Raw genomic sequence first — 12,758 nt, 5'->3', positions numbered from 1 at the left:
GTTTCAGCGGACATCTGGGAAAATACTCCACATGTATTTGGCAAAAATAAGGCGGAGCAGTCAACATTGCCTGAAAACAGAACCCAACACTTGAACCTAATCCAGAGTTTTCAAACATGTCTCACACACTGTGTGTTCAGCAGTCATGGTGACAGCCCCAAAAGTGCCTATTTTGTCTTGCCCGTTAGTTGTTCATACACACACTGTCACATTTTATCATCACACATTTTGTGTTGCTTTGAGGAGTTGTTCCTTGTTCTTGTACGGTACACTGCACTGAAATAGTTTTTATTCATGTGCTACAACTTAAAAAGGATTCTTGTGATTGAACACTTGCAATGTTGATACCTTGGAAGTAAAAAAAAAAAACATGCTCATTTTAGCTGCCATTCGAGTAGTTTCATCGTTGTTTTGTACTCCTATTTGAAAGGAACAACTGCTTTTCACTGGTTTTACACCAAAACATCTACCCCACAAACGCACATGATGTATAGGCATAGTACTATAATGTGCTTAGGCAATGAGCATAATGTATAATTACCGTTGACTAGAGACTAGATCTTATCCAGTACATGTCAAAATGAGACGGATATATACGTTTTGTTTGTCCAGCTGTTGGACTAAAGATATCATATTAATCCCATAATTACACATCTGTGTGACTGACGGTTTTCTTCAAGTTAAAATTGCACACCCCTTTCTGCTTCCTGCGACAGGCCATAATTACAACCATTTCAACTCGGAATTGCATTTGGAAGTTGTGCTCATTCATGGCAAGCTGTTCTGCCATTCCATCCATAGTCACAATGGTAATTCTGCATTGTTATTGTGTTTACAAATTGAATGACTTCCCCTTTTCACATGTGGAATTTCCCGTCCCCCAGTGCTGGATCATGGTTTAGTCTAGACCTCCTAATTAAATGCTTAAATGGCTTACCACACAACAATTGTGTTAAACTTATTCCCTGGCACTTAAATGTCTTATGGATGAATGCAGAGAAACCAGCAGCACATTATGTGCAGTACTACTACTTTGTATATCACTCTCGCTAACAGTACTGGTAATTATTTTAGTACAGTGTGTAACTTACACCATGGTGTGTCTCAAATGAATTATGACAAAATGAGATGGATCATACTCTTAAGTTCTGTTAGTTACATTTTTTTTTTTAAGCAGCTGAATAGGGACAAAATTGCTTTTGTCAGTAACATTCTAGTTACTGACGAAGGCAACAGGTGACACATTTGTTCATTTATCTCTTTTTGGCTTCTAAAAACACTTGAAAATAAAAGTAACTAAAAGTGGAACTTGAAAGAGTGAGATCCATGTGTGCGCTAACAAACCTATATTGCTCTGATATGAGCCCTATACCAAAACCGTTTGCTGCTGGGAAGATGGTCCTGTGTAATGAAGAGGAGATTGGATCATGTGCATTCTCTTCCTACTCTATCAGTGTGGTCATTCCTTTGGGGAGAACTCCATCAATGCACCGTCCTCCACCCTTGCTCTGGTAGAGACTGTACACTCACTTTATCCACCCTTCTTTAGGCTATTGGTTGCAACATGCTTCAATCATGTTACTTTCCCCATGGCAGACATGCACACACACACACACACACACACACACACACACACACACACACACACACACACACACACACACACACACACACACACACACACACACACACACACACACAAATATGCAAACACACACAAATATGCAAACACACACACACACACACACACACACAAATACACACACACACACACACACACACACACACACACACCCACACCCACACCCACACACACACACACACACACACACACACACGCACATGTAGCCCTCCACCTCTGCTGTGTGTCTCAGCACAGCAGCATGTCACCATGTCCCAGTGTGTGCTGGCTGGCTGGCCGGTGTGGAGAGGGGTGTAGTAGAGTAGAGTGGAGCCGTACGACTCCTGTCGTCAGTGAGGGGACCCGGAGCCGTCTCATGTTCCTCTGTGATGCTTGGCCCAGTCACCATAAATAAACAGAGCCCGGGAGACGCTGGCCTGGGCCCAAACATGCACACTGGAGAAGGCTGCAGCTGGCTGTTCTCCTCTGCGTTGGCTCAGGCTCTTATCTATGCAGTGACCAAGGTTGCCTGATGTGGAGGATGATTTTCAGCCCCCAAAAATCTCAAAAACCACCTGGAGGCACCACATCCCTTCCAATTTGAGCTAAATTGTATTGATTTCTATGGCTGTAAATCTCAACGGAAGCCCACCCAATACCATTTTTTACCCGCATACGATTATCCTAAGCAGCCCAATTGGGCGGGAAACCGCACAATCTCTGGCAACACAGGTAGTGATTGCTACCCAACCCTGGCAACGAAGCAAGGAAGTCAACAGGACTGAGGCAAACGGGTCAGTTGTCCTGGACTCAGCGAGAGAGGTGGCCCAAATTTGGGCCCTCGTTATGCAGTATGCAGCAGTAGGTGCCCTCCCCTCATATGACCTTATCCCAAGCCTGGCCAAAGATTTTCAGCAGCCCTGAGCGAAGAATAGCAACTTAGTACAGCCACATCAACCAAAGGTAATTATACACAAAGCTATGCTGTGAAAAAGAGGGGTAGCCAGCCACTACTGTCTTCTCTACGTCGGTCGCCACTGTACTCTACTGTAGAGACTCTCGACTAGCACCTGGCAGTGGGAGAAAGCCACTTAGAACGCCACATCAGCCTACTTCAACTAAACATAGCAGAGGAGGATGGAATGCCTGCACTGCAGCTGAACTGGATTACGCGTGGCACAAGGAAAAGGTGGACATCTGTGACAACCTATACAATCTCGTGTCGGGGAGGTCTGCACACTACACCCCTACTTATAACACTCAAAGGACACAAAAAATGTTTGCCAAAAGTTGAATAGGCCAACGAGACAAAGGTCACTAATGCTACTATGCAGGACTGTCACTGGACTGTCACTGACACCCTTCCTCACACTCACTGTCTTGCTTGTCACTTGCTGCAACTATCCTAAAGACTTTTGGATTGGACATTTTGCATTACAGTGCGTCGAGGAGTGTCTTCTAATGCAGGACAGTCCCGGGGTTTGAACGAGACTTGAGAAATTTGGAAAAGGCCATGGCCTGGGTTACTAGCCTACTGTAACTACAGTATTGTATAACTACAGTCTATATATGACTGCAGTGTAGCTACTTACACGGGTAAGGCATAAATGCAGTTTTGTTGTGTGCGGTGTGCAGTGAACACTTGTGTGCTGTGGAGTGCTGTGTCACAATGACAATGGGAGTTCGAGTTTCCCAGTTGGGCTTTCACGGTTTTCATGTTCAGTGCTCCTGGTGGATGGAGGTAGCAGCAGATCTCATGTACAGTAAGGGTTATGTCTGTCAGACTACTGAAGCCCAGCAGATTTTTTACTTTTACGTTCCCTGTAAGCTTTCAAGATTTGATCCAGTCTGTTGGTGAGATGGAATATGCAAGGTGGTTTTGGCCAAAACATTTTTTTGTGTCTAGGTGTCTCTCATTCTATGAATCCAGTCTGAAGTTTCCCAACAGTTGTTTGATGTCTCGTTTTTGGGGTATATTGTGACAATACTGCCTCTGGGAAGTGTCCATGTCAGACCTCTATTTACTTTTAGACCCGGATAATAGCCTTCCTGGACACATACCCGTCTTTCCTTGGAAGAGGATATTTATTTACATTTCTTTAGCAAAGAGGCTTTTCAGCCGTATCTGATGTTGAACAGAAGTCGTCTGTGAACAAGCCTATTTTTAATCCTCCCATGTATCCTGTGTCTCTCACAGGGTGACTTTGACACACGTCACCTCCCGATGCACGTGTTTCCCTGTGCTGAGTACATGATCCGTATCAGTGTTGGTGAAATACAGAATACCGTCTTGAGGTTCCCAATCCCAGCTCATCATCTCGGACAGCATTGTCTTTTGAATATGGCACTTTAAAGGCTTCAGTAGCCTGCCCTACACTGTCATTTCACAACATGATCTCCAAAAATTCTGTGCTCCTGGACACGGATGTTAAGGACACAAAATCCGTGTCCAGGAGCACGGATTTTGCCAAAATTCCGTGCTCCTGGACACGGAATTGTTTTCCGTGCTCCTGGACACGGAATTGTTTTCCGTGTTTTCTATAGGCTATTTCCACAGTCTTGTGTTTTCTCAGGATTTTTCTCATTTCAAATATTTTGTCTAAAAGAAAAAACATTTCTTACTGACAGGTTAGGGTTAGGGATTGTTTTGGTCTGGGCACAGCTAGTTTTCTTTCATTCATTATATGAGTTTGATAGCCTAGCAACCAACTGGAAAAGGTATTTCTCAAAAATATGTCTTTAATGACAGGTTAAGGTTAGGGAATGTTTTGGTCAGGGCACAACTTAAATTGCTATAGCATTATTTTGTTTAGGATTAGCATTTGGTATGTATTTTCTAATGATAGAGTTAACACAGTGCTGTGGTAATAGCCTATAGAAAGCACTTCCGTGTGCCCATCGCGGAAAACAATTCCGTGTCCAGGAGCACGGAAAACAATTCCGTGTCCAGGAGCACGGAATTTTGACAAAATCCGTGCTCCTGGACACGGATTTCGTGTCCTTAACATCCGTGTCCAGGAGCACAGAATTTTTGGAGATCCTGCGCGTTTGCTTACTCGGAGGGCACGATCCGTCTCCTCAGCTGCATCTTGGATGACACACGAGTGTGGCTGTGTCTGTGAAAGCCCAGACGCTGTGCGGTCAGAGCGAGCGAGACGTGCGCCACACAACACAGTCGGCAGACTGTAGTAATTACTGCCCAGCAGCGATAAGAGACTGTGACTTGGAAGCACAGCGAGCCGCGTCGCGCCGAGCCGAGCGATACAACATGATTTATGTTCGCAAGGCTTTACTGGAAAACAGAGCAGTAACGAGGGCTCTTTTTTGCAGAGGGAGATAGAAGCAGGGCAGTCCACGTTATCTGCAGATATTCACCTGTGAGTGAATTGCTTACCATAAGGAATGACATTTCAGGAATGACTGGCCATTTTTTCACTCATGCATGGAAAACCCATTCTGCTTACGCACTGGTAATAAGCGCTTGTTGATTGGTTTTGAACTTGTAAACATATTTATCTGTGGCTTACACATCTTTGGGGGGGGGGAACTTGATAATGAGGTCAACGGTGTATTTGTTCAAAAAAGGTTGAGAGCCACTGGTTTATAGGATGGAGAAGAGTCTTTACTCATTATTCATTCATTACAGTGATGAAATTACTTTCCATAACCTCAGGAAGAAATAGAGAATATTTTTGGTTCAGTATCATTTTATTTTTTTCTATTACAGTTAGTCTTAATCAGTATTATGATATTAGTGTGATCAGAATACACATTGGTTAAAATAAAGATACAATAAAATACGAAAAAAATTAAGAGTAGAGTACACAGTGTAAGTCAAACAACATAAGCGAGTTAGTTTTTGCAGATACTTGTCATATACAAAGAGTAATAATCATTAAAACGTTTAAAAAAGGTATATAAAAATGTGTGTTTAGCACCTGACGTGAGCTTATCTCACTATGCACATTTTTTTTTCGTGAGTTAAAAATTCTCAAAGTCACAGTCGTGCTCTGTCATCCGGCAAAGGACGTACTTCCACTGTCGATCCCTGGAACAAAGCAAAGGAGAAGAATGTTATTGTCTCCTGTATGTAGGGGTCAATGCCATTGTTAGATGTTTGGACGAAGCTATGTCTGGTGTCTAGATTTCCAAAAACAGCCAGGAGTCAGAATCGATGGCTATTGTCAAACCTGAGCACTCCGCTGAATGTGGTCGAGGCCCCTCGGATGAAGTAGCCGTAGCTCGGGACAACAAAGTCGGATTCTTCGCGATAGTAGTCTGGATTCTCCTGCGTCTTCCTATGGGTGGATATGGGGAAACATAAAAGGTGCATGAAAATACAAGAAAAATCATTTTGATCTTCAGCTGTCTACACCTTCAAGAATGGATTTTTTGTTATTACAGCACAGCCATACCCCATATGAAATGAGGGACTGTTTTCTTACACTACTTCAGTGATTGCATTTTTACCTCTGTTGCTTCATGTCACCAAGGGAAAAAATCATAATTACCAACTTGCCAATAAACTCACTTCTGATTCTTGTGTTGTGGTGCTTGTGTTTTCTATGGAGACCTTGTCAATGCAGCCACTGAACTTCTGAAGCACGCCTTACTTTGTCGTACACCTACCCTCTTCTCTACTCGTGAGTTCACTGAGTGCATCATCAGAGTGACTGTGTGTGTGGGGTGTGGGATGGAGTTCCCCTCTTCCATGAGAAGAAAGGCCCCTGTCAGGACGTGGGAGGGTGGTGGAGGGAGGACAATGGCAATGATGGAAGAGGAGGTGGTAGAGAAGGGCTTACCAGCATGAGTAGGGACATCTCTTGGCATAGCGGCAGCAGTAGAACTGCCACTCACGGTCCAGAACCGAGCTGAAGTACTGGCTCTGCACCCCGGCTACCAGCCCATTATTGGTGCACATGGATGACCTGTGGAACAGTAGTGAAGAGAAGATCATGAAGCATTAATGTACACAAAAGTGTCATGGAGACAACTTCATGACGTGTCTGGAAGTAGAAATAAATGTAGAAGTGTCTAGTAGAAGTAGAAGTGGAAGTGGAAGTACTCTTATAGATGTAATTACAACAAGTAAATGGTCTGCATTGATTATACACCAGTTATACACCTAATGAGGTAGATCCACTGTAAAAGCATTTCTACTTTTATTTTATACATAACTCTGACAAATGATGTTACAAGTGCAGCTTTTCTCACATCAGTTTGAGACAGGTGTCTGTTCTGTAGTTTGACTGGTGAAGGAATGTGTGAGGGACACTGCACCGCATAGCTGGTGGGATCCCTACACACTTGTCATGGTTCTGACTTCAATGAGGTGTGCTGCTGTGCTCTGGGCTTGTAGTTTACAGTCTTGTTCACATCCTCTTCCATGAGTTTGGTTTACTGCTCTTGGCTGCTGACATGCTTCCTATAGCTGACCGCTATTTTGATTTGGTCAGTGCCTTGTCATTTTGGTCAGTGCTCTTTGTCTACGGCCGGCCCTTGCTTGTTTTATCTTGTTGTAACCCCATACCTTGGCTGACATCTTGTTGTGACCTGACCTGCTCTATAAGCTTTCCTACAGTACTCTTACAGTACATGCAGTCTAAAGGGGGATTCATACTTGTCGTGACTGGCGCTACCCTCCTTCATACTTCACTCGCGACCTCACTCGCGACCTCACTCGCGCCGTCACGTGACCCAAAATGACGTCACACGCCGTGGCGCGAGCTGCCGTGGCGCGACGTCGTGCACCCCACATTTTTGTAACTTGTCGTGCGCCACCAGCGACCATGCAGGTAGGCAGACAAAGCAGGAGTTGCGAAGAGAGGCTACAACTACTGTAGGCTACTACAGAATGGATCCTGCATCATTTTGAGGTAATAAAATGTCCTAGAGAGTTATTTTATCTTCTCTCTTAAATGTTGTTCAGTGAAACAAGTTTACTTTGTTCAGAAGCACGTTGTGTTCGGCGATCTATTTATAAATTCTGCCGCCAGAACAATGCTCTCACATGGTCTTGGAATGATCTGGCAATGTAGGCTACAACAAAAAATATATGTTTCAATGTGGTAAGTCACAAGTCAGACGTTCAGTAGCCCTACAGCAGCCGTGTTTGGCTTTCTATTTTATACATCCGTAGAACTCACGCTGCGAGTTGCGAAAGATACTGCCGTTTCTCTCATGAACAGCAGAGGGCACTTCCGACAATGCGAGCGAGGGCGCTTTTGAAGTATGAATAGTCTGGCTTAAGTGATGACGTCATTAATGGTTCTCGCGCCAAACGCGCCAAAGTGCGCACGTGAAGTATGCAGAGCCCTTAAGGTGGCACAGTGGATGTCTTCACACATGCTATGTTCCTTGATTGGTTAGATAAAATTGAAATGAAGTACATAGGGCTTGTCTACCAGGCCAGTGGGTTTTTTTGTACAACTACAGCTTTTAGATGTTTAAGGGGCTTTGGTTTTGGAATTCAATCTGGTTTTAGGTCATTCTGTTTCAATAAAACCCTTTGTTCCACCCCTGCTCTTTTTGTCTGTTTTGAGTCCTGCGTAAGCCTAGATGGTCTAAAATAAAATGAATCTTGATTGCATATTACACTGAAGTAGGCTATTAAACTGAAGTGTTAAAATCCACTCCAAATCTTCAAAGCTTTAAGACAAAACGTCTGTCAGCATATGGCACTTAATTCATGCATTTAATTTAACCAATTACATAAAACATAGTTCACTGTCTCAGACACAGTAATCAGATTTTGCACAATTGGACGTCTTCCAACTGCAGGACTTGCTGTGCCGTAGTTACTTGGGAGAGCACTAGCTATGATGTTGAGTTGTTGTGACAAGACCCAATAGGAAACTCCTGACAGTGTGTTCTTTTTTATTAATAATGCACAAAGGGTCAGCTTTTATTCTTCTTGTGCGATATTCCATAAGATGTTGATTGAATATGCTAGTTTGCTATTATCTATCTATTATGATGTAAAAATGTTTAAAGAAACTGTTAACAAATGTGAATTATAATTGTGGGATAAGTAGTGCCATTTTTTCCCCTTTTTTTTCTTAGGTTGCCTTTGGAGAGGCCACGATAGTTATGCTTCCATACGTAGGCCTATAGTCCGGGATGTTGTGCATCTCCAGATACTTTGACTTGTGGTGTGAGACAGTATTTAAAAAGTTGTGCAACTGACCAGAATGCTTTGGGGTAAGTTGTGCCACTGGTTCATTATGTAAAACCTATATTTTGATGTCAGAAACTTTTATACTTTTTCACACTTAGACAAAATGAATAGCCTACAAAATTACTCACATATTGTCAAATGTAAATGTATTTTACAACAAAGGGCAGCTTTTAACAGGACTTTTCTTAACCAAGCCATGGTGTTTCATGGACTCCTCAGAACAAACTTAAGTTCAAAATCAGAATAAAACAAACCAAACAAAAACAAGTTTTTATTTAAAGTTAAAAACTAAATTCAATGCAAATTACCATCTTGAGCACAATCACAGATCTGGCTTAGCCATGTATTTCTCCTCCCTTCAGGTCATCCCTCCTATAGTTTGTGTGGTGTGGGGAACTTCTGAAGGACATCTTGTTTTGTTTTAATTTTGTTGTGCTGATTTTGAACATTAATTAATTAGTTTATGAAGCATTAGGGCCCGGTGAATGTAAAATAGTGTGAGTAAATAGTGAGTGAAATGGATGACTCTCAAAAAAATATGACTACACACACACACACACACACACAAGCACACTGCACTTTCTGCACTAAACCCAAACATACACACACTGACACACAACTCATACTCACACACATACACACACACACACACACACACACACACACACACACACACACACATACACAGGTACACACACACAGACGCACACCGCACTTTCTACCTGCACTAAACACACACACACACACACACACACACACACACACACACACACACACACACACACACACACACACGCACGCACACACGCACACAAAACACATACAAACACACACACACACATACTGCTGCTGGTGTATTTAATAAAAACCTTTTTTTTTTTTTTTTTTTTTTTTTTTTTTTTTTATTATTTATTTCTTCAAATGCTACTATTACTATGTCAGAACGCTATAAAGGACTTTTAGAAAAAAGAACAACAAAATACCTCCTCTTAATGTATGTTCTCTACAAGTCTTCTGTTGTCCAGTCTTGCACTTTAAATGTCTGTATGAGCAATGTCTACGTCCATACTGTCTATGTCCATGTATGAGTACTGTCTATGTCTATACTGTCTATGTCCTTACCTAGATTAGTCTATGTCTGCATGGGAGAGCAAGAAACGCAATTTCAAATTCTTTGTATGACCAGTGCATGTAAAGAAATTGACAATAAACTTGACTTGACTTGACTTGACTTGACTACGTGACTAATATTTACTTGGTTACCTAGACCAGTGGTTCCTAACCTTTTTCTTCAGGGACCCATATTTTCACCATTGTCAGCTTTGGTGACCCGATAAGCTCTGTTTCCAGCAAAAACTCCTTTTAGTTATTATTTTATTCCAGTCAACTGGAATAAAATGGTTTTTGTGTAAATCACTGTGTCATACATACAGTGTCCTAGGTGCCGTTATCATGGCTGCCCTCAGTTCACATGTTGAAATGCAAAACATCAGTTGAAATGCAGAGGTTTAATGCAGAGGTTGAATACCGTCATTTTATTCCAGTTTATTTTATTTTAGTCAAAAACACAATAGATGTTTAATGTAGCACTTAAATGTTGTTGATTCTATGCATATATTAATTAAATGGTTTGTCATTTATTCAGCATTGGCTATACATGCTAATAAAATTAAACCCCTTAAAATCAAGAGGGATTCGCGACCCTCCTTGGATCTTTGGCGACCCATAGGTTGGGTCGCGACCCATAGGTTGGGTACCACTGACCTAGACACAGGGGTTAGCACAAGCACAACTTGGCTTCTGGCACCACAAACCCCACTCTCCTCTACTGTGTTTGTTTTTTTGTTTGTTTTTTTGCAATTCGCTTTTATTAAGTGGCCTCATGGGACTAATGTAGTTAACTGTGCAAAAATGTGGCTTGGCACACAAAAGACTGTTGTATATTTGTCATGCTTATGTGAAGACAGTGACTGCTTCCAAACGGTGCAGTTGTTGAGGTCATTCGATTTTATGCTGTCATAAAAAAAATGTGAACCAAGACAGCAATGGCTACGGTAAAACAACTCTTTGCATTCATTGAGAAGCACTAGGATGTTGTGGTGACATGCATTGGGACTACTTCAAAATGAATAATATTGGCAAAATGGCTATTCAAACAGCATAATGGTTGTAGATCATGTAGACAGCTCTGACTATCATGTCAAAGAGCCTGGCTCTTTGGTGTATTGGTTAGAGCACATATTAGGTACTCCCAAAGGCCAAATTTTGCCGCTGGGCGTGCCATTGCTCCACCTCTTTGCGACAGTCTTGGAAAAAAAAACCTCCATAGCCACTCCATAGTCTAGCTGATGTCCATGTCAGTTGCAGGCTGTGCCATCAAAAGAGGTCAAAAAGAACAATATATATACTGTATACAGTATACATTATATACAAGCAATATGCCCACATGTGAGAGGGTGCAATGCATTGAACCTTGCAGTGCCATAACTTGTGGCTACTTATAGGGTCAAAGAAGTTTTTTTCCAGATGCCAAGTGGCGCAACGGCATCTACAGTAATGCCCATGAATTAATTAGTAATGGAGGAAGATATGCTGTACACTAAAAACAAGTGAACAAAAAAAAGTAATTACAATTGTGGCACTGGTTGCCATTGCCCCGCCCTGACGTGTACTACTGCTGAAACATCACTGACCCACTACCAAGAAGAGGTACCGTGATCACCACGAAGAGGGTGTTTACGCCCAAAACATGTTTACTACTCCCTCATAGATTATGGTTAATTAGTAGCAGCACAATGCAGGACGTAATCTTCACGCCAATAAAGACTTCATGCTGACCTTCAGGTTGTTTATCGATCTGAGACATCCGGTCCCATTATTTTCCTGCAATTATTGTAACATTTAATTTCCTTTTAATCGCTCTGCCCTTGTGTGTGTGTGTAGGTGGAAATATTAGCCCTGATGCAAGGCCATGGGTTTATTTTTCTGCATTGGTGCTTTCAGAGCTTTACGTCTCGGGAGGTTTGGATCCAGCGGGACCTTTGATGTACCGTAGCAGTGGAAGTTAGAAACTCCCAGTCCCCGACAGACAGGCTGATGCTCAAACAGGGGAAAAAAATGAAATTGTATCTAAAGGACTGCAGATTGAATAGGGTTTAATAGGGGAGAAACATGTATTTAGTGGGAGCGCACAGGTGGGTGTTTGAGTTAGCACCTGAAGCACCAGCGTTGTGTGAGGGTTTAGTGTAAGCATGGTCTTGTTTACAGAACAACCTGTTTATGACCCACACAGGCGTGTTGTCGTCACAACAGAACATCAGGCGTGCCCCACCGCCCTCTTCACTGTCATGGCAACAAAGGCACCCTGGGCAACGCAGCCCAGCCAATCGGAATGAGCTTAGGCCTTTCCCCCAGTGGAGTGGCGTTTTCTTTGCCTGAGTGCAAATCAAAGTGACTGCTTTCATGGTGTGTGAGGAGGAGGCTGGATAGAGGAGGATTGAGAGTGTGGTGAAGAAGCCCTTTAAAAGCATCAGCCATTGATCCATCGGGTTAGCTAGGGTAGACTGGGCAGCTGACATGGCTAGGTATAACTCTATGCATTCATCTCTTTGGAATGGTAAACAACCCCACCTGATGATTGGGAGGCCATTGCATGGCCATTCGCGTCCACATGGGTAAACACATAGTTAAATGTGTGGCAAAGTGTGGGGTGCAGTCTGCAACAACACACTGGCCTTGTTTACACACACTTCAGCTCGCAGCCAAAACAAATAACAGTGCTCTGTAACTGAGCTCTCCGTTAGTTTGCAGTCTCTTTTTTCGCAAAGCACTGGAGCGGGATTCTTATCAGCCGAAGCCGGTTTCTTTACACAAGTTCTTAATCACAATGGAGTGTGTGAACAACACACATTTGTTGTTGAAATCTGGGCAGGAATAGTTAATCAAATGCAAGGCAAAGAG

General features: G+C 42.7%; 1 protein-coding gene across 1 annotated transcript in view; it reads right to left on the bottom strand.

The window, feature by feature from the left end:
- Positions 1 to 5,233: 5,233 nt before the first annotated feature.
- dpt (dermatopontin) overlaps positions 5,234 to 12,758 on the bottom strand; it is a 15,221-nt gene continuing 7,696 nt past the window's right edge. Inside the window, exons 2-4 of the mRNA XM_063200241.1 lie at positions 6,424 to 6,549; positions 5,812 to 5,919; positions 5,234 to 5,669 (exon numbers count right to left, since the gene is read on the bottom strand). Coding sequence (XP_063056311.1) covers positions 5,603 to 5,669; positions 5,812 to 5,919; positions 6,424 to 6,549 — 301 coding nt within the window. The 3' untranslated portion in view covers positions 5,234 to 5,602. The remainder of the gene's footprint in view (positions 5,670 to 5,811; positions 5,920 to 6,423; positions 6,550 to 12,758) is intronic.

Source organism: Engraulis encrasicolus, chromosome 6 (assembly GCF_034702125.1).
Source record: "Engraulis encrasicolus isolate BLACKSEA-1 chromosome 6, IST_EnEncr_1.0, whole genome shotgun sequence".
In the NCBI taxonomy this organism is placed as follows: domain Eukaryota; kingdom Metazoa; phylum Chordata; class Actinopteri; order Clupeiformes; family Engraulidae; genus Engraulis; species Engraulis encrasicolus.
Note: the sequence above shows the minus strand (reverse complement) of the source record. Positions and strands in the feature narration are given on the sequence as shown.